The sequence below is a fragment of the Mastigoproctus giganteus genome, chromosome 13 (genome assembly GCF_048544385.1).
Source record: "Mastigoproctus giganteus isolate SK-2022 chromosome 13, ASM4854438v1, whole genome shotgun sequence".
Taxonomy (NCBI): Eukaryota; Metazoa; Arthropoda; class Arachnida; order Uropygi; family Thelyphonidae; genus Mastigoproctus; species Mastigoproctus giganteus.
Genome location: NC_143587.1, coordinates 141452704 through 141475978, shown reverse-complemented (window position 1 = coordinate 141475978; position 23275 = coordinate 141452704). Strand labels below are relative to the sequence as shown.

At 40.0% G+C, this 23275-nt stretch overlaps 1 protein-coding gene across 1 annotated transcript in view; it reads right to left on the bottom strand.

The window, feature by feature from the left end:
• Window positions 1-23275, bottom strand: part of LOC150076494 (uncharacterized) — a 201286-nt gene that overhangs the window by 60400 nt on the left and 117611 nt on the right. The window contains exon 2 of the mRNA XM_090387400.1: window positions 7241-10239. Within this exon, the coding sequence (XP_090243526.1) occupies window positions 7241-10239 (2999 nt within the window). The remainder of the gene's footprint in view (window positions 1-7240; window positions 10240-23275) is intronic.

Genomic DNA, 23275 nt, shown 5'->3' with positions numbered 1-23275 from the left:
GCAAGAGCGCCGGCACCGATTGCCATTATGGCTGGCATATGCAGAAAGCTCTGCGGTCTCATTGGACTGGTTGGAATTCAGCTGAATAGAAAGTCACTCATGGGGCTGTGTCCTGTCCGAAGGAGGTCCACATATCATATCATGGTTGTTGTTGTGGTGGTGGATGCGGGAGAGTCCGCCTTCTTGTGAAGAGGTCTTGCGCATATTGAGTGAAGGCACTATAAGTATCTTTTTCAGTTAGTATCAGATATTCCTGGTCTCTTAGCATTATTTGGGTGGTGGTTATAAATCGGCAGCGGAGATCCTCGTACAGTGGGCAGTCGTACATCAAGTGCCCCCATGTCTCGCGTAGTCCGCAGTGGCATAGGGGGGTGTCACTCAATCCGAATCCATGGAGTTTTCCTCTTATGGCGCCATGGCCGGTCAACAGGTAGGTGGCGAGTAGTCCAGGAGAAAGCCAAATTGGATAGTTTGGGTACACCAGTTGTAGATCAGGAATAAATTTTTTAGTTATTTCACCTTTGGTTGATGTCTGCCAGCGGGTTTGCCAGCTCTGGCTGAGATGTGTGAGGAGACGTTTGCGTTCCAATTTGTGGTCAGTTTCAGGGTCCAAAGTGAAGTTCAGATGGTTAGCCTCACGTCCCTTGGAGAGTTGATATATTAGGCCGCGGAAGACTATTTCAAGGTCTAGGGGAAGAGTCCCTGTCAGGGCCTGAAGGGCGTGTGTGCTTACAGTATTGCAGGCTCTTGTTATTATAAGTAATATATACCGTTGCGTGGTGTCCAGTTTTCTTCTGTTGACGGCCGTGGTAGCCTTCCGGTACCACACGCCAGCGGCATACGTTATGGCAGGCAGGAATACGGCTTTATAGAATAGCTTGAGGGTTCTCCTCCGCAGGCCCCAATCCTTGCGGGAGACCCTCATGAACAGAGCAGAGTATCTTCTGATCTTTTTCTGTATGTAGGTCAGATGGGGGGTGAATGAGAGGTTATTATCTAGGACAACCCCGAGGTGGTTTAGTTCCTTTGTCAGCTTAATTGTAGTTCCTTGGATGCGGATTTGTGGTGGTCTCCTGATGTCCAGGTTACCTTTTAACAGTATTGAGCTGGTCTTGGTTGAGGATATGCGGAGATTGTTTTCGTCGGTCCACTTCTGTAGGGTGTCAATGGCGCGAGTAGCAGAAGTTTCTAGCCTGGCTCTGCTGTCCTCTCGCAGTACCAGGGTCAGGTCGTCCGCGTATGCCTGAGTTGCCACACGACCTAGGTCTAGATTTAGAAAACCGTCGAGAACCATGTTCCAGAAGAGCGGGCCCAAGATTGAGCCCTGTGGGCAGCCTCTGAAGATCTGTCTGGAAATAGAATTATATGGAGTTTCTACAACAACCATACTGTTGTCAAAATACGTTTTGACGCATTGGTATAGGTTGGCCGGGATGTTGGCCTTCCGGAGCCTGCCGAGGACGCTTGGCCACCACAGGGTGTCATGTGCCCCGGCAAAATCTATTGCGATTACAAGTAGATATTTATCGTTTGTTGTTTCAGCAGCTCTGGTAATGTTTTCCAAGGCATCCAGAGTGGAGCAGCCCCTCCTAAAGCCAAATTGATTCTGTGATTGTAGGCCTGCAGCCATGTAGCAAGTTTCGATTCTAACTTTGAGGAGGTGTTCAAAGAGTTTACTTAGTACAGAGAGAAGGGCTATAGGTCGGTATGACTCCGGGAGGGTCCTGTTGCTTGTTTGGACTTTTCAGGATTAAGCGCAATTTAGCAGTCCTCCAAGCTTGTGGAAAGCATCCCTCATTAAGGCAGTGATTAAAGAGGGTGAGTATTACCTTTGGAATTGTCTCGATGGTCTTCTTGACGATTTCAGGCTCCAGTAAGTCGATACCCGGTGATTTCTTGTTGCGCAGTTTTGCTGCAGCAGTATGAAGTTCGGTGATGGTAAGTGGTTCTTCCTTATTGGTGGTAGTATAGGTATCATTGTCTTGACATACTTTTTGCTGTTCTGGTGTAGTGGGAGTAATATGTCCAGGAAACATGCTGTCCAGGATGTTGTTGACATTATCCTGCCAGGTCTTGGTATAAGTGCCTAGCGGCGTCTTTGTTGCAGGGATGACTTCTCCCCTGGGGAGTTTATTTGTCGTTATTCTGTAGACAACCCCCCAGGGGTGCTCGTTTCCGGTTGTAGAAACAAGTTGCTCCCATGAGAGCTGTTTTCTGAGTCGGATTAGAGCCGTGTACTCATTTCTTGCGGTGCGATAGTGGTCGCGGAGTTGGTCTATTTCTGCTGCTGGCCAGGAAAGTCGTGCTCTCTGGAATAGTCTTCTCCTTGTGTTCACCTCGCGTCTGAGCTGTTGTAGTTCCGGGGACCACCAGGGGACGGCCCCTGGAGTTGGGTTTTTCCTTTTAATTGAGCAGTTTGCAGCGGCAGTGATGAGATCCACCACGGCGGTTTGGTGCTGGTCCGGGCTCAGCCCCTCTATTTGGAGGGTTTGTGCTGCTTCTCTTAAGGTAGTCTGGAAGAGAGACCAGTCTGCCTTCTGTATGGCGTATCTATGTTGGATTTGTCGGGTTGGTTGTTGTCTGTCTATGGTGCGTTGAAGAGTGAAGGTTATGACCCTGTGGTCCGATGTGGTCCAGCTTTCCCTGACAATCCATCCCGAGAGGTGACCAGCCAGAGACCTTGAGGCGAGCGCAATGTCAATTGTGGCTTCCCACATTGTGCTGGAAAAGGTGGTGGGGTTATTTGGCTGATTGAGTATAGTGAAGGTACTGTTTGCCAGGAACTCCTCTAGGTGTTGTCCATTTGTGGCGCTGTGATGCCCTCGGGTTTGGCTGAACCACGCCGGGGATCGACAGTTCACATCCGCTCCCACGACGATCCTGGCATTCTGGAATTCTATGAGTAAACTCTGCAGGTACCTGGTAGCTGGGAGGATATCTCCCCCTGGGCGGCAGTACAGTGAGACTGCATAGAGTTCGCCGAGCGGGGTTATAATATGGGCACATGCGGCCCAGGATGTACAGTAGCTGGAAATCTTTGTTACAGTGATACTAGGGTTCCTAACCAGGATGCAAGCCCAGGGGGTTGTCTCTATTATCCTGGACTATTTTGTAGGATAGGGGATATCCTCTCACCCCCCGGCTGTGCACATAAGGCTCTTGGATAAGTAGGATGTCGAGGTTCTGTTCATTCGCTTTCTTGGTGAGTTGTCCGGCCACGGCCTTAGATCGCTGTGCATTTAGCTGCACGAAGTTTACCCTGTCTAGGTTAAAAGGTCTAAGGCGTGCGTCCATAATCAATCCTCATTTGGTATGCACCCTTAGCTTTGATGTAGATGGGACACTGATTGTCCCTGAGTGAGTGGTCCGCTGGCATCTTTTGTGATTTACAATTTACACAGGTGGGCGGATCATCTTTTTTAGGGCAGGTGCCAAATTCATGGCCTTTCTCTGCACAGTGGCCGCAAGTAGGCTCTGTCTGGGCACAGGTGCGCGTCGTGTGTCCAAATCGACAGCAACGGAAGCATTTGGGAACAGACACATGCTCTTTGAAGCGATGGCTGCCCCAATGTATGAAAACCCTGGTTGTTTGTGCAATCGTTTTCCATGCCTCTGGTGTAAGTTCAACAACCCAATTTGTGTGGTCTCCTGTCCTGGATTTTGTTTGGAATTTTGGGGTGATTAGTGTCGTTGGTTCCACGTTTGGGTACTCATGCTGAAGGTTCCTGGAATATAGTTCCTTCTGCAGAGCTTCTGGTGTTAGATCCTTGCTGGTATTAAAAATGACTATACTGGGGCCCTTTTTTCTTGGGGGACGCTGCCTCTAAGCCAAGTGTCTGGATCCTTGGGTTGTTGAGGATTTCGTTTGCATCTTCCTTCGTCTGGGTTTCAATGATGACACCTGTATTCCTTATTTTTTGGACAGATTTGATTTTTGTAGTCTTAAGATCCTGTGAGAGGTTCTTCATAATGGTTTGTTTCACCTCTTCACTAGTCTGGTGTTGTGCTGTTGAGGTCGGTTTTAATATTACTAGGTGTGGAGTCGGCAGGAGCGTTTTGCGTTTTGTAGTAGTTGCCACACGTGGCAGTTGTAGAGAGGTATCTGGAGCAGTGGTCCTCAGCGCCTGTGCATATGTGGGTGCACGCTGTGGCATTTGTTTTGCCCCACATTCAGCGTAGGCTTGCAGTTTAGCCTTGGCCCTTTCGCTCTCGAGGTAGGCTTCGACAAGGAGTGCATCGAGTTTGTTCCACAATGTTATTATTTCAGCCCTTAGTGCAGTGGTGACTCTGTTTGTTTGCTCTTTAAAGAGGGATTCTAGAGCAGTTTTCAGGAACAGGGATTTTTCATACATTGTACCCTCGGGTAAGGTAGGATCCAGGGAGGTTTCCTGTGTCTTGTCCTGTGTCCTGTCGTCGCTAGTCTCCTTTGTCGTAATCGCTGTGAGATTTTCCTGCGTTTCCCTTATCTCCGTCTGGGAACGGGTTTCTATCTCAAATTTTGGTATAGAGCCTTTTTTTTTATTTTTCTTCTTACCCGTTTGGGGGGTACCGGAGCGGGGATCCATCCCTTCGTTCTGTTGGTTTGTAATGATTATGCATTCGTCGCCCTGGGTTTCCCTAAGAGGGTCTCTGCTTTTGTCCGTATTCCTCTCCATATCACTCTTTCCGGATGACCGAGACTCGTCGGTTTATCGGTATTTTCTTTCTACTGTCAAGAAGCAGTGTGCGCGTTATGTAAATGAAATCAGCCACAAGTGCGAAGCACAAAAAGAATTTGAGTTGTAGGCCTTTAAGTCATTGGGCTGTCCCCTCAGTCACATGTGGGGAGGGAAATAGCCGGGTGTAAAAATAGACCTAGAACAACGGGACTACTTCCCCGTGGGGTTTCTGGGCGCGGCGATGGTATTGAAAGACAGTAGAATCTACCCTAGAAATGTTCCGCCTTTACCATGATAAGTCTATGGCAGAGGGGGGGGGGTGCACACAAATGTCATTATTTTGGGTAAAATTCGCACACAGTTTAGTGGAAAATGTTGGGACACAAATGTTGTCCAAGGTTACAAGCACCGTTGCACCTCCCAAGTCAAGAGCAGGTTTCGAATCCCGCCTCGGGCTTGGATCAGAGTAGAAAATGCAAAAACCTTGGGAAGTGCAATATGGCCATAGAAACTGATGCGCCAACTAAACAAAAAAAAAAAAAAAAAAAAGGGAAACAGTAAATCTCCTTTAGTTCACCTTTAGGCAGCGTAATGTTGATCGCTGGAATAAGTTGCCACCCAAGGTATATGTGGTAAAAAGTGCGATAAGATTCAAACTTGAATTGGAGTGTTACTTTTTAAAAATGAGAAAACTGTGAATGATTGAAGGTTTTCTTAAGTGCTAATGCAGAATAATTTCGCTTCCTTACCTGATTAATATACCCATTCATTCCGCCTGTGATTATTTAACTACAACCCCACTTATCCAATAAATAATTAACACTATCCCGAAGGATACAAATATAAGTAAAAGGGGACAGTACAGTATAACGTTTCATATTTGTAATGTGAAGCATCTCCCCCTCCCAACCATTCCTAACAGCCACGTCAGTGAATATATTAATCTCGTTCATCAGAGGCCCATGGATGAGGTTAATGTATGCCTGATTTTATCCTTATTCACGGTGAGGTCAGGCGCCCAACCATTACCGCCATTTACAGTCGAGTATTAATTTAACTCCCAATTATGAGAGATATTTGAAGCACACATCGATAATTCGCGCCATTAAATCTCATATTTCTGCACTTATAAAAAGCGAAGCTGAAAAGGCAACCATCTCTGAGATATGATTAAGTGTATCGTAACCTTTTACGTATGGAAAGTTTTTTTTCTCAAGAAAACAGAACAAAAAACGAGAGAATCGTTTTACAAAATAACAGGATGGCTAAAGACGAGCAGTCAAATGAACTCCCTCCTTCGTAATATAACAAAAAGTACAGGCGGAAAAAAAGAAACCAGATAAAGGTTAAAAAACAAACTTGACAGCCACGTTCCTAATCAAAATCCCACTAGGAAACGGCAAGTAAGAGTTAATCGAAATGACTGTACTTATAAAACAGATTAGTAGATCAGAAATAACAATTAAAATGATGAAATACAAAAAAAGTAAGCAGAATAACCATTAAAATAACACAGGATAAGCGTGTAACTTCAAATTGAAAAAAAAAATCAATAAAATAAAAATCTGTAAGTAAATTCTACGTGAAAACCCATGAACCATCATCTCAGCCAGACTAAGCTACCGCCGCTTATAAAACCTGAATTTCAAGCTTCATCGGTGACTTTTACAAAAGAATCGCAAATCAACATTCTTCACAAAGGGCAGGCTCCAATGACATCATTCCATATAAATGGTTCGACTGAAATCACTTACACAGGTGGACACAAAAGAAAACATAAGTTCCCTTAAAAAAATATTCATTAAAATTAAGATGATTAGAAATGTATCGATCACTTTATCATATGCTTAGAGTTAGAGGGTTAAAACTAAATCCTAACAATTTTTGAAAATAATAAATCTCATGGCCTTAAGCAAAAAAAGGTTGTCATCAACATAAAGTGCATCCCATATTGCACGCAACTAAAACTCAACTTGGGATCACAATGAAAGCCTTTGTACCTGAAATCCACTTCGGTTCCTCCTCCTGGATAGCCATTGTGGTTATGATCGTCATCCTTCAACACTGGACAAAAAAGTCATGGGTTTAAGTTTGCCTAGATGAAACGAACTTTTATGGTACGGACTTCTTTCCACGGTGGCCGAGTAAGCCGATCTCGGGAGAAGAATGATTTAATTAAATAATTTAATAACTGACAACAGAAGAAACCTTTCAATTTTCTTTCTTTCTTTCCTTATTCCTGGCTTATAAGCCGTGCCATATTTTGTGTGATGCGGACGTACCTAGGTGCAGCCCAAGACGTATTATACAATAAATATTTTATAAATAGTTATATTTCATGATAAAATTGGATCACTCAACTTTTCCTCGTATTCACTAATTCAGAATAATTTAAATACATATTCTTTATGGTTATTCTTCAAAAGAAAACGTACTGAAGTACATCTGTGGTATTCTTTCTATTGCTTACAAATCTTTCAGCATAAAAACTATCACGCAATGGGAAACAGAAATAAAAAATTTCACTAGACGAAATTGTGCGAAAGATAAAAAAACAGCTCGCAGAAAGACGCTTTACTTACCTGAGACAGTGTAACGTCCTGGAATCCAGATGTTTTAGATCTAATCCACGAATATCTAGTTCGCGCAGTCTTTCCAGTCCTGCGAAACTAGTCATTGTGAGCACCTGAATAGGATTATGGGATATGTCCAGGTTATCTAACCTAGGCACATGATTCCACACATGTCTGGGGATTTCTTGTAAGAAGTTATGGGAGAGATCTAGCAGTCTGAGTTGGCGCAAATGAAAGAAAGCGTGATCGGAGATGTTGTAGAGGAGATTTCCCGAGAGTCCTAACACTTTTAATGATGCCAAAGGGAAGGTCGGGATGTGGGCAATGCTCGTGTCTTGCAGTAAAAGTGATTGTAGAGCACGTAATGGGCGAAATGGTTCGTCGTCTAACCTCCATAAAGGATTATGGGAAATATCCAAATGTAGAAGTTGACTAAGTTTCACGAACGTGTTTTCAGTGATTGTAGTAATCTTATTCGACGAGAAATTTAGACTCTGAAGATTATACAGGTGGTTTAGCCCCGTACTGCTCACAGACACAATGCGATTGGCTGAAAGGTCTAAGTAGCGAAGCGTCTGTCGGATTGCAATCAAGCTTTCAAAGGGAGGATGAAATATGTTATTGTGAGAGAGATTCAATCTCTCCACGTGCGTATTGAGGAATACATCAGGAGGTATGGAGACTAATTTGTTGTAGCTGAGATCAAGTATGCGTAACACGGTCATGTTTTGAAAAGCCTGAGTAGGAATAGAAGCTAGGTAGTTATGACTTAATATCAATATTTGTATAGCAGGACACGACTTGGCAATTTCCGTTGGGAATTCTACCAAATTGTTATTGTCTAACTGTAGACGTTGAAGATGAAAGGCTTCTGACAGCGTATCTGAGGAAATTTTTTTAATATTGTTGAAGGATAAGTAGAGATAATGAAGAGAACTTCCCACTTGTCGAAAAAATCCAGCGGGGAGTTGATATAAATTGTTATGACTGAGATCTAAACTGCGAATCTTCAATTGTAAATCTCCACTGACGAGTTCCGATTCTCGCAAACTGCGAATGTGATTATTTGACAGGTTTAAATATAAGGGGTTGTCAGGTTCACCAACATTATGAAAGCCGTCAAAAGAAAACGTGGTCAGATTGTTATCTTGTAAAAAGATATTAACTAAACTCCTAAGGTTAGAAAACGCATGCCTTTCTATACTCGCAATATTATTTCTTGCCAATATCACTGTGTTGAGAACTGGCATATCTCTAAAAGCTCGACTTTGGATGGCTTTAACTTTATTACCATACAAAACAATGTTTTTGATCACAGGCAGTTGATAGAACGAGTCTGTCTCAATTTCCTCCACTTCATTGTTTGCCAATATTATGCTGTTCAGTCGAGTGTGAATGTTTCCTTGGAATAGCTTTTGGGGGATTCCCTGTAGTTTATTTCCTTCGAGATCATAATGGATTAACCAAGGCATCCCTTGAAAGGCGGAAGAGGATATGTTTCTAAGGTTGTTTTGATCCATTTGTAGCCATTTCACTTTATTTAAATTAGCGAGCATCTCCAGGGAGGGGGCATCGGCAAAACTGGACCCTAATTCCAATATTTCTAAACACTCCGTCACAGGTTGGAATATTTCAGAGTGCAAATTAAAGATGTTGTTGTAAGACAGCCGAAGTTCTCTGAGTTTAGGGGTTCCATAAAATGTTTTTGCGGATATAAAAGTGATGTCGTTATTTATAAGATTTAGGGCAGTGAGGGACTGGCCCCATACTTCAAAATCCTCTATGTGAATCGCCGTGATGAAGTTGTCTTGTAGGTTAAGACGAGACAACCGTTGGGTGAAATGAAGTGCCTCTCTGGGAATTTTTTTGAGTCTATTGCCAGATATGTCAAGTACATCCAGGTCATATCTACATCCGTGTAAGTCATAGCTGTCTAGCTCTGAGATGCTGTTTCCACGAAGGAAGAGATGACTTAAGCTTACTAAATCTTTAACAGCTTTAGGGAAGCTCTCAAACAAATTATAGCTAAGATCTAGCGCTTTTAGAGTCTCTTGTAAACCTTCGAAAGCACCGTCTGGTATGGAAGACAGACGATTGTTTGACAGGGAAAGACGCTCCAGCTTAAGACCCTGGAAAGCGCCAACTGGTAATGTTCTTAAGAAGTTAAAGTCTAAATGGAGGTTAGTGACCGATATTGTGGCATTAAACAAAACCGGTGGGAGTGTGGTCAGTAGGTTGTGGCTGTAATCGAGTTTGTGCAGATGCTTCACGGGTAGTATCATCTGTTTCGGCAGTCTATACAATAGGTTTCCACCAAACTGTAACCACGAGAGGTTATGGAGGTTAAACAAGGCTGACAAAGGCACATTTTCCAATAAGTTATTCCCGAGGGATAATGTCTGCAACGATGAGGGGAACGAATGCCCCTCAATATTAATTAAAACGTTTTGGTCTAAGTCGAGTGATGTGAGATTCATCAGACTACTGAAGGCACCTTCTGGAATATTTGCAAGACGATTGTCTCCAAGGTAAATGCTGCGAAAGTTGGCTTTACCAGGAAAACCTACTAGATCGTCCAGCTGATTAGAATGAAGACTTAACCACTGCAGGTGGCGCAACCTGTGCAGAGCTTCAAAAGGAAGTTTATGCAGTTTATTGAAGCTCAGATCCAGTGTGGTGAGCGTTGACTCACTTCCTTGAAAAGCACGAGGATACACAACGGAGATTTGATTCTGCATCAGTCTTAAAGAAGAGATCCTGGTCCCGTGGAAGGACTGATTATAGAGCACTTCGAGTCCAGCTTTGAGTATGGTCATTTGATACACATCGTCCAACGGTATCTTTGGAAGAGTGGCAAGTGGTACACCTATGCAGCTGACGTCATGGTGCGAGGTACTGCAAGTACACAGCGGGTTGAAACGACACGGCGGCTCCGAGTAACAATAGACGAAATGTAACGGCACAATGAACAGCACAATGATGATGATGACGAGAACAGTTGACGTCATCTGGAAAATGTAAAATTCTACAATCAAATTAAAATGCTTAAACAAGATAAAATATTTTAAAAATTGGAATATAAAATCTATACAAAATAAAAACCGGAATGAATTAGCTGCTTCTAATTAACATGTTCTTTGTGATTACATACGAACAGCATATAACATGAAATTACAAAACAGTCCACAGTTGTCCATAGCAGTAAAATAATTGATAAGTTAAGAAAGAAATTTAAAAATATCAAATTGAGTGCTTCCTATTTGACTAGTTTGAAGTAATTTAACTCATCACGAAAGTCTATTTGGGCTTATAATTTTTAGCACTTTTATCTTTATAAATATACACTTTATGAGTTCTCATTATCGATCGTTCAACTTGTTCCGAAGTTTGGCAAGAGGTCATCCTGTACGCGTGGGCCTTAATATGCAGGAACATAAGGACAGTAATATGGATGAGCACACATGCTAAAATGACATCGTTCAACGAATATGCGGCTGTAGCAAATATCTAATGCTGAGGAGCATATTATCTTGATAAAAAAAAAGATTAACTCGCAACCTATTGCTTCGTGAGAGGCTTCTAGTAAAGGAAGGTCATTGCTTTTAGTCACGGAACAAGCGGCTCTGAAAAATTTATCACAGGCAAGCAACATTTCGCCGTATTGATTTTAAAACAACTACACGGCGGTGGTGGTTGCGCCGTCATTTCAAGGAATGAAGTATGAATATTGACGATGTCAATGCATTCAGTAAAAATGGTTCACATTCTTTTTAAGAAACTGAGTAGAAAAAAACTGCAATATTGAAGAAAATGTATTAGATGTGACAGTGCATGAATGTTTCTTGATTAAATTCGATATGTAAGATGCTGTTAACCGAGCTACATGCTAAATTGGTAAGGGGAAACGGGTGGGAGAGAATTGCAATTTTAGTTCCGGTCCAGTTGCAGTTTTAACTTTGATTCTGTTTTGTGGATACTGGTTCGATTGTTATTGTACACAGTTGATCTGAATTCGCACCAGGGACGCATTCCCTTCATAAAGAAACCTTTCTTGTGCACGATGCTTTCCCTAAACAATAAAAATATACGAAAATAGGAGAACGAAAGTCATTCAGATGATTATAGTCACAACAGTATCCCTAGAAGATGAAAATGGGTGGTTGTAATGTGAATTATATGAAAGGCAAAGCTCACTAAAATGCGGCGAATGCTCTTGAAGAAATCTCCTGTCTCTCTCTATTTATATATCGTGAGAGAGCCGTGTAAAAGGCGAGTAGTCCATGGAGTGATGAACTGCCTGACTCAGTATCGTATTTTGTCAAGTCTTCTGAAAATCGTTTGTAGCGGAAAGGAATATTAACAGAGAACAGTGGGTCACTACGTAGCGTGTCTCCAAAACGTTAGAGACAATAATTAGTCGGAGACACGCTAATAGTATGTGACCTGAACAGCTTATTATGTTATAGAAGTAATGGACAACAGGCTGCATCAAAATGAAGTCGACTCCTCCTTTCACAGTTTATTACCTACTTAAAATCAATTGTTAATCCACTCAATGATGGCGCATAAGAACGGACAAATGAGTATCAAATGCAACCCGATATGCAAATGATAGCAACTTGCTCAGTACTGTTTGTCCACTTATTATCATAATTAGCAACCTAGAAGGAGTAAGTGGATCTATTCGAATATTCCTTTAAAATTAAAGCTTAAGAAATTGTGAATAGCAGCCGTTATTTTCCCAATTTCAGACTTATTTATTTCTATGAAAGCATCAGAACGTCCTTCTGGAGCTTCAAGGGCAAGGGTAGGAAGATATTTCGTATTCCGACATCCTGATTATTATAATTCGAATCTGAGGATTCAAATCAGAAGGCTGATCCGACTCCTCTTTAAGAGACTATGCCATCATTATAATGTCCTCAGAAGGCTGAACTAAGTAAATGCCCCAAGGAAATTTGAACTGATCTTTTACAGCTTGCCTTGTAGTTTTTACATCAATTATGGCAAAACAACCAATGATCGCCAACTTAATATTGTGCAACAGTAATCGTTGGTCAAAAATAATATTTGTATACACTGCGCTTATAAATCCATTTTAAAATAAGTGATTCCATGAAAATGTTCTTGAAATACGAACGTTTGAACAGCGACGTTTAGAAGAAAGAGGGTCGTGTATATCATGTTAAGAAGTTATGTGATTATTCCCAGAAATGGGAATATCCTCAGAATATTCTACAATATATTATTCTCGACAATTACACAGCATTACTGATAAGTGCAATGCAATGTTTTAAGCATGCATTCAGAGAAATTACGTGCCCCCGACAAAGTATGAATGGGTATGAATTATCGGGCAGTCTGAAGCCGGCTGCTTATGTGGGTCGTGCTGCAAAAATTGAAGAATTGCAGGAAGGTCTCCGCAACAGCAGTTATAGCAAGGTCACCCCGGATCTGGAGCCGTCAGACCAGTATCAATATGGGATGATCGACAAATAATCAGTTTATTGGCTACAGGACACTTCTCCATATCTACTCCAACAGGGCCAAGCCAAGGTACAGGCGAGTCAGCCGAGAGAGCGCCTGGAAGACAAATATCATAAGGTTATCGTCGTTGTAATAGTGTTTAAGGGGCATCAGCTTAAGGCCATATTCCTCTATTTATGCTATCCACAAATTGCGTGTGTTCTGTCGATTTTCTGTTTGCTGGACTAAAAACCCCATTTTCTGGGAGAGAAAAACATGTTACTTTCGCCTGAGACCGACATGACTGGAATTCAGTTTTTCACCCAGTGTGGGGAGGAAAAAGAGATTTGGAGGGGGAAAAGCTACAAAAAATTAGATTTGGCTTTGTTGTCACTTAATAAAGACGAATTCAAAGTCGAATATCACAATCCTTAAACCTGAGTGCAAGCAATGAAACTTATTCAAAGGAAGTTTCTTAGTCTGGATCTGTAGGAATTCTGAGGAGGAGAAAAGGTAAGCGAAGGTTATTGGTAAAGAGTCCTTCGACAGTTTTATGGATGAAATGGAATTGAGAATAGTGTTCTTTAGTGGGCAACTTTTTATTGGTAGTTAAGTGACAGTGTGGAAGAATATCAGTGAAGCCTATTGTGAAGTAAGCACACAGCTTCTTTCTTGTTTGTAAATTTTCAACAAAAACTTATGTAACAACCAAACATCTTGCTTTTTATCGAAAGACAACATTTTCTTTTCTTTGCTTTTCGTAGTATATGTATAATCTTTATTGCATTCCACCTCTCTTCAGAGGTACTACGTCTCATCAGTTCACACAACTTACATGATACCTTGCCCAACCGGATAACTGGTCGCATTGCGAATACCACCCTCGATAGAAGCATAGTTGGTAGAATCACCGTCCTCCCCACACCTGGTGGAAAAGTCCAGAGTTCGAAATTTCCCATAAAAATAATAACCCGTATGGGTTATTATTGTTAATGTGAGTTAACATATGGGTTATCCCTATATAAACATCGACTATAGTTTATTAAATATAGTTTTTGGATTTATTTTTAAATACGAAAAGAACAGGACTCCGACTTATGACTGAAATTGAGATATTCAAAGAAGCGCCAACTGAGAATCTCTTATAAGAAGAATGAATGTATAATTTAGTCATGCATGGTAAGTTAACGAATTTATCTTAATGCCTATTTAAATTATTAATCCTTAAATGATGAATACTGTACAATAAGCAGCTATGTGAAAGCATTTGCATATTTGTAAAGTAAGCGCACACGTTGAAAGATGCGTTTTCCTTTGGGCTTCGTTATTTATCTATTTTTATACATCTATTATTAAGATATTGTTCCTTCGAAAAATGCTTTGCACTCAGTTAGTGACAGTTTAAAAGACTTTTTCCCATAAACTAAACGACAGGGACTTCCATCTTTTATGATAATGCTATTAAAGTCGACTCCTTAGATAGGCCACTGATTTAGTGACCTCTCTGGATGGAAAGTAGATTTCGGAAATGTCTTAAATTAGTAACGATTGGAACTTGATTAGATTAGAGGATTGGGAATTGGGAAGGGAAGCTCCAATGTGGCAAGTTCTCTTTCGCTGAAAAGATTAAATTTTCCCTGTACCGATGGAATTAAAATTCTCGGATAATTTATTCAAAGTAATCAGGAACTTTTGATAGTATAAATCAGGCAGGTATAAAGATTATATACAGAAGTAAATTTACAGACAACTCGATAACATTCCTTTTGTACTTTTTTATCCATAAAATCAAATCAAAGACTTTATATGTTAGCCTGGAAAGCATTTTTCTCAGTGGAATAGATAAAAGCACAGTCCAAAATCGAACAATCGACTACAAAGGGAACAATCTATTGTTAAACTATTGGCTTTGTGGGAAGGTCAGCTTCAATATTGGTCAATTTAAGATAAACATATATTGTGTGCGTATATATATATATATATATATATATATATAGAATCCCATTATTTATAAAGAAAATAAGCTGAATAGGGTTATTAAGGTTATATTTTTGATCACTGTTCGTCACATAAACATTGTCTGTAATTGAAAGCAAACATCGTGCTTCAAGAAGCAGAGTTTAGATTTGATAGAAACGATAAATCGTAAACCTATGGGATGTGTGATCAATATCGAAAAGGATGCATCTTTTTTAAAATTTAGTTTTCTATGTTCGATGTTTGTTCAGGGATATTGACAAATCACGGAGGCTGTTAGATTTCCTATTCATGTACAAATAAATCAGAAAAAGAGATCTTTTTGGCAATCTTCAAAAAAGATTGCCAAAAAGACTGTGGGTTAAACACAGTGTTTCTTTATCACTAGGATATCATTGGCAATGCATTTAACCCAAGAAAAATAGTTTTGTTTTTGGGTTTTAAGAGCATCAGCGACTAAGACCGTATATTGTCTATAATTTGCATGTGTTCTATGGTCGATTTTCTTTTTGCTGGATGTTTCATCCAGCAAACAGGACTGCGATCCTACCAACTGTGCTATCCACGAGGGCCGAAAAATAGTGAATTTTAAACAAGAAGAACAATGACTTATTTGTCTAAAAAGCAGTAGTCAACACACACTGCAGTATTAAACTATTTTGAACCAAGTTTTGCATCCTCTTTGAGTTGAGGCACAATAAGTTTGCTAAAGACGGAACACCTTGAGCTGTTAGGTAAGATGGAGGGATGTATAATCCACAGAGGAAACGTAATAACGAGCAATTCATTTTTCTGTAAATCTAGCCAAAATTTTAGAAACTCAGTAAAAAAAAAAAAAACATTTAAGCGAAATTACTTTTTCAGTTCTATACTGTTCTTTTTCACGATCACAGCAAAATATTATGATATTAATTACTGTACGTACAATTACTGAGTAAGTACTTTTAAACAGTCAGTACTGCCTGTTTAAAAACAGCAGCAGGTCCTAACTTTCTGTCCATTTACTACTGATTTTTAAAAAATTCTAAATTTTGAGACTCGAGTCCTTAGACTGATAATGTTCATCCCGCTAAGGCTCATAAAATCATCCTTGTGCATTGGCTTTTTTTCCGAAAACAAGCCATTCTTTTTTTTTCCAAAGAGTATAATCACAAGCTGACTAAAAATACTGAAGGAACTTGAAGCATCCGTAAGTCAAACGCATCAAATTTGCGACTGTTTTTATAATGTTTCTTTCGGACCGCATGCTTAAGAAACATAAAAATGTCAACACAGAAATGTTCAAACTAAAACATTACAGAAACACATTTTTATCGATAAAAATGCATTATATTTATTTGGAAATGAATGAAGACAACTGAGGACCCGACACCTCGGAAAGTTGCACCACCTCACAGCATCAATCATCCCTACACTGATCCTCCAAAGTGTTTTCCTCTTCGCGGAGAAACTATTGACTGCCGGATTGGGAACGATAACTTTTACCTGTCATCAACAAGATTTGAAGACGTCACTTCACAGATGGCTAGGAAGTGTAACCAGCCATTACGAATGAAACTACCACGACAAAGTATTTCTACTTCATCAGCAGTTGGGGTGGAAAGCGGAAGACATACGCTGACAGCTATCGGACATATGCGGTCACCTTTCACTCATATACTGCATGAATAGAAATATTGCCCGTGAGTTTTCCTCTAGCAGAATTTCCAGCATGAAAGGTCCATGTTGTAAAGTTCCAAAGGGTACATAAAAGTGTCCATTCATATTATATAGATATTAAATGTTGGTAAAAAGCAATGAAGCTATGAGTTTCCGATGAATGTTTTGTATGCAGAGATATATAAATAGAGAAGTCCTTATGCCCTATATCACACTTAGTTGGGCGAGATTCATCTATTCAACTCTATAACTGATTATCCCTGAGAATGAAATATGCAGATCTTTAGTAACAAAGAAAATGAAAAACCTTGATTATCCGAACCACCAAGACTTCAAGGTCCTTTCCAACTAGACAGTTGCTTTCTCAGCCTTTCAGGTCTAGAATAAAGTTGCCCTTAACTCACGTTGCTCCCTAAAGAACAGATCATAGCAAACCGCCTTTAACCAGTATATGTAATTCGTAAACAAGCGCTAAAAAATTGTTTTACGAAAATCATAGAGAGGTACTGATTACTTCCATCTTCCTTTCCCCATAACTTCCAGAGATAAGTCACCAATGATCGGTGGTTGATCTTTAAGCTTCAATGATTCTGTATACAATAAGAGTCCACAGACTGGCCACCTGTGCCAAAACTATTATTCTGTTATGCAGTTGTGCTGACTAGAGTTAGAAATGGCAGGTAATCCGCTATGGCCAGCTAAGTAGCGGGTTAAGATTTTTTATTGCCTACTATTTATAGTTATGGAAAGGTAAGGAGGTTGACGTTGCAAGGGATGGAGTTCAGTTGTTTTCTGTTAGCACCACTGTAATTCAAGAACGAGGCATCACTGAATCTTGTTCATAAACTGCGCGTTATAATGCATATTTGTCTATCGCCTGAATGAAAAACTCCATGGTGGAGTTTTTCATTCATCCACTCACTCCCATTAGAAAAACCCCAAACAAGTTTCTTACATCAGCGACAAGATTCGAACTAGTACGTTTTCAAACGAATAGCAAATGATATGCAGCTCTCGTCAAAGAACAACTAATTAGGATATGCTGTATTTTTTTTAAGATGTGGCCGAGTTAGTCGGTCTTTAAAGTTCCTCCTGGAGAGACGGGATTCGAGCCACACGACTTTTTCCACGCAGGTGTGTAAGGACGATGATTATAACCAATATGTTGACTGCGAGGTAATGGTTTGAATTCTGCCAATGACGAGAGAAATTTCTATGGGTTTTTTTCGCAACGTGTCTGAGTTAGTCGATCTTAGGCGAATGTAGCATCATCTAGCACACAGGCAAATCGACCATGGAAGGCAAGAAATTCACAAACGCAGTATTCTGACGCCTTAAAGCTTTAGTTACTTCGGCTCCTAACAAACACTCATTCACTGTCCTGTTCGTGGAAATAATTAATTTGTTTTTCAAAATTCTGAAAAAAACTTTTAAAAAGAAGCACACGAATAATAAAGTGTGTAAAAAAATTAGGTTTTGAAAGTAACTAAACATTGCCTTAGTTAGAGAGAGAGAGAGAGAGAGAGAGAGAGAGAGAGAGAGAGAGAGAGAGAGAGAGAGAGAGAGAGAAAGTGCTTATAAGTAAAATCCGTTAGCATTTTAAATAAACTTATGCATTATTCAGGTCCCTTCCACGCAGATATTTCTGAACACGAATTGTCCTTTTTTCTACTTTATAATGACGACCTAATGGAAGGAACCCAAGGAATTAGGATGCTTAAGCAATGTGGAGAAAAGCAAGAGTTATGAGGAACCTTGCGGAAATAATTTTCATGTACTGTGCATGAAAGCATAATTTATTATACAATCATCCTATAACGACTCTTCAATCAAGAAAAGGCAAACTCAAAAACAGGAGAAAATTCACTTAAATGCACCGAAGAAAGCTAAATGAATGTGGTTCCTTCATGAATTTTAAACGAGGCATTCCTTTCAAGAATGTCAAACGTTTAGGTGGTAGTACTGAAGTAAATGCATTAGTTTATTCTCTAGTTTTAGAAAACGCTGCAAACAACGCGTTATTTATTACATGATTCTCTTTCCTCCTCTTCGCACTTATTATTCCTAACAGATTTGCAGAATAAATGCGCAAGACTGTATTTCTCTAGAGAGTGTAGAAATAAATTTAATAGGTCATTATTTATTGATCAACACGAAACCTAAATACAAGTTGATGGCAACGGTCAATTTTCAATAAGTGGAACGTCTCTTGATGGCCTATGCTTTTTTTTCCCACTTCGTCAACCTTGAGGACAACTTAACGAATTTCAATGACTAACAGCCTACTAGATAAAGCAATATTTCCTGCAATCCAGTCTATAATCCTTCGCTTTTAATTTAAATTTGAGCTCTGTTTCTGTTATCATCTCAAAGATAACAGTTGAACTACTAGTGTAATGGATGAAAATTTTCATGTGTGTTTTTATTACTTACCGTATATGTGATCAGTGTCAGACATAGACTTGTGATTCTCTAAGTATTCATTGATTCTTTGGCAGAAAAATTAAAATTGGAAGGAAAATATACAGATTAAATAACCCACTGAGCGTTAAACTGGAATCTTATTTTTGACCTTTATAACCAACCTCCACGGCAATCTGCGATCCATTTGGATCACAAATATTAGAAACAAGGCAGACTCCAGTTCGTAAGTACCGTTTATCTCTTCCACTTGTCTGAATATAAGGCTTTTAAGGTATCTATGGTATTCGTCATTAAATCTGAGACAATTCACATATGGATAGGATGTAATTTTAAATGACATTAGAGGTAATTCTCTGTGTGAGGGGAGGGGGTTGTAAGGTAGTTTTCCACGTCTCTAATTCTGGTTTACTGATGTGTCGCTCATGCCACAATGTTTTCCAGTAAAGATGACATCTCGACGAATTATTTTGTGATTAGCATTTTATGGTACAGAAAAGATTTGTTAATAAGAGTTAGAAGGATACTATCCTTGTTCCTTTATCTACAAATTTGTTTCTATCGACCCACCATAAGACACTGGATCTTATAAAAGAGGATATCAATACTGATTTATAAAGAGAGTATAAAATCAGTCGAATCTTAGAGTAAATGGGATGTGAAGAGGCTTTCTAACCTCTAGGACGTCTGCAGATTTAAAGAATCAATGCATATCATTGTTCATCTGATTCTAGATGGAAATTTATTTTTCGACACAAGTGTAAGTGTACTCAAGGGGAATCCTACTCCCTCCACCTAAGGTTATCAAATTACAACAATCGTATCCACACTCTCTCAAACGAGTGGCATGGATTTGATTACAATTAGCAAAATAACTATGCCCTCAGAGAAGAAATTACTTATCCAAGACTGTTTATTAGAAAAAACAGTGGAGTAATAATGAAACTTCTTCCATTCTGCCGAAATCGATTCAAAATAGTTTGTTCTTTAAAAGAAACCAATATAGAAAGTTTCAACAGCTCCGTTATCCTTATAAAGAAGTAAGGGATATAAAACTTACTAAATTAAGACTTTCCTTATTACATGGGAAACCAGTCATATTACAAGAAGGGGAAAACACCATAAAATCATTGCGACCTTAGCCAATGCAAATATATTAAATAAACGCAGAAAATATTATGGTAAATGGTAATCCCGTTTCATCGTTCTCATTACAGTGTGGACAAGCCTATTCTGCGATGCTTCCAATACGCTGGTACTCCCATTATAGAGTTCTTTTTCGCGTAGGAGTATTGCACAGATGTTACCTTCCCTTGACGTGTGGAGATGATCGCATTCTCGCAGTAACTTGGCAAGTAATTCTGAATCGCAAAGGAACTTGGTTACTTGTGGAGAACAACTCTGTCTTTCGATATGTCCGTTGGCTAGACAGGCTAATGCTGCACCAGCGATGCAATTTTCGAAGGACAGCAATCGGCAGACGCTGGTGGCGAAAACGATTTGCAGTATTGTCAGTCACCTATGCATTCCAGTGTGCTCGTCGGTGTCAATTAGAGTTCCGATTTATACAGCTGCAGGTGATAACAGAGTTCTGTCCGCCTCCACAGAGATTGTTCTACTAATCGGCAAGAGAATGTACAGCTTGAATACTACACATAAACGCTACCTGTAGAAACCATATTATTAAATACCCTCGCTTTCTGTTACTATCTTTCTCTGAGTGGAATGAATGGAAGACCAAAGGAGAATGAACACAGATGAAACTACTAAAAGGAAGAAATGCGGAAGAAAGTCGATACTCCAAGAACCACAAGGCAAGAATTTAAAGCGAATTGTGCATCGGAATGGAAGGTGCAGTGTGCACCTTCCATTTGCATGATTTTCAGTCATGCAAATGACTGAAAAATTCAATTTAGGCAAACTCATTTCTAACCGAATTATGCAGCAGGATTTCAAGAATTTGAGATTTGGTAGTGGTGTGCCTATACAAAAACCACTTTTTTTTGTAAAACATAAAAAGATTCGACTGGAGTAATGCCGCCATTGCCAAGACGACTGCGGAACAGTGGAAAAAGATCAAGTGGTCTGACGAGGTTTGATTTACAGTTTTTTTTTTTTTTTTTTGCCAACAGTTTGCTTCATTTTTCCTCGGATTGTGATGGATTCTTTATCTCAATGGGTCGAGGAACATTCCCAAGATTTCCAACATCTTCTTTGGCCACCTAATTCTGCAGATCCGAATCCAACTGAGATATGCTTGAAAAGGCATTTCTTCTTCTCAGTTCGCTTTTATTATTGTCATGTGTACTCGGATCTCAGAAAGGAATTTTTAAGTGCTAGTCCTAATTTTTCTCAACTGACTGAGAGCAATGATGCTCAGACTGAGCAAGATTTTCAGGCTTTTCAAAAATTTTCCAGGAAATTATTCCAGAGGGAAATTATTTTACTATTAATTTGAAGAAAGAATAGTAAAAGGCTTACAGACTATTGAAATGAATTCTGTCTGTGACAGTTTAAGATGCTGAAATAAACTGCGTAACCTTGCAGTTAATGATCACCGTGTTCCTTTGTAGACAGGACCATCTTATTGGCTCAGGTTTGGTCGTATTCATGTCATATGGTTCATTGTACCATGTGCTTGTCTTGTGATTCCTTGTACCACATTTATATTTTTGACTTTAATATGTCACGTAATTCTCTGGACATGTATTATGTTGATTGAGAGTGGTTAATTGAATTCTCCTGGCTTGCTTTATGAACTTTTAATTCATGGTTTGACCTTGAACATCATATCAATCTGTATATCATCTGTATATAACATGTATTTATACACTGATTTATCACTGAATTATGACCACCTACTTAATACTTCGTAAGTCTTACTTTTGTCCTCAGTAACGCAGCTATCCGACGTGGCATTGATTCAGCAAGATGTCGGAAGTTTTCGGGAGGTATGGCCAACAAAGCTGTGTATAATGCAGTCAGCAATGCAGGTATGGAGGGGATTGATGTATTCAGACGCCTGATATGCCTTTCCATAGTGTTCCACAAGTGCTCTATTGGATTGATATCGGCGGAGTTCGGAGGCCAATCGATATGCTGGAAGTCAGAACTGTGTTCCTGAAACCAATTCTGCACAACAAGTGGCGCATTGGCTTGGCGCATTGTCATCTTGGAAGACACCGTCGCCATTCGGGAAAAAGTGTAACATAGCGGGGTGTACACAGTCAGCAAGCAGTTGACGATAGCGGAGACCACTGATAAGTTGTTTCACATGCACCAAGGGTCCAAGTTCCTGCCAGCGAAACATGCTCCACACCATACAACCGCCTCCACCAGCCTGCACTTTTGATACCATACATGATGGATCAAGAGCCTCATGTTGTTGACGGCAAATCCGTACATGACCATCCACGGTGTGGCGTAAATAACGTGACTCATGGGCAACCCGGGGACGGGATTGCTGGCACTCACTGCTATTGCACTACCTCCAGTGGGTGCGGAATTTTATGCGCGAATTGCGCTACAGTAAAACCAGACCAAGGTAATTCGACATACTTTTCCAGGCTTGCTTTGTAAAGACTACATATTTACAAGTTCTCACGGTAGAGTTCAGCTTATGCCTGGGAGCTATCCTGATTAAAGAACACACATATACGCGAGTGTTTAATGCTATGTACAGAGCATCTAATTATATGTAAATATATATTGTATATAAATCATGTATATACATTTTGACGTACACAAACTTGAGACTGTATATTGTGTGTAATTAATAAATGAATGTACGAGTCGTCGGAGCTCACCTCTAACATCAACCTTTCGCTGACCTTTGCAGTTTTGCCCTCGGGTCGTTGTTTCACCATTTTGACGCCAGTCCTGGTACACTTTAACTACGGAGACTCTCGAACACCCCACCAGTTACCAGTTCAACCGTTTGGGAAATCGAGGCACCAGCTCTTCGAGCAGCACAATCTGTCCTTTATCAAAGTCCGATAAATTCTTCCTTTTACCCATCACGCTCGGAATTTTACTACCTACTGAACCATTGACACCTTATCTATGCTACGTAGTTCGACTAACTGCGCACTCACGTACCTCACGTGGTCAACGGGTAGCATTCAGTTTTCATAGGGGTGGTTATAATTCAGTGATCACTCATTGCATAATATGAATAGAGGATTTGACAGTTTCTGGCTGGGTCCGCTTGTTGATAAACTTTTCTAATTTTTGGCTGGTGTGTGTATGTATGTATAGTACCTCGGACAAAATTCCAATTCCGTCATTTATCTCTCATTACAGTAATATTAGATGATCCTTACAGTTCAAAGGAGTCTGCTTCCACCAAAGAATGGCATGCATCACACAGTTGTAGTGACAATGAATATCCACAAAGAAATAAAATTAAAGAAAAAAATGTCAGTTATATTTGAACATCTTCGTATAAGCAGATGCGGATCAAAAGAAACGCATTCTAAAACGCAATGGCGTTTATTTACTTCTCAAGTGCCCTCGTGGGTA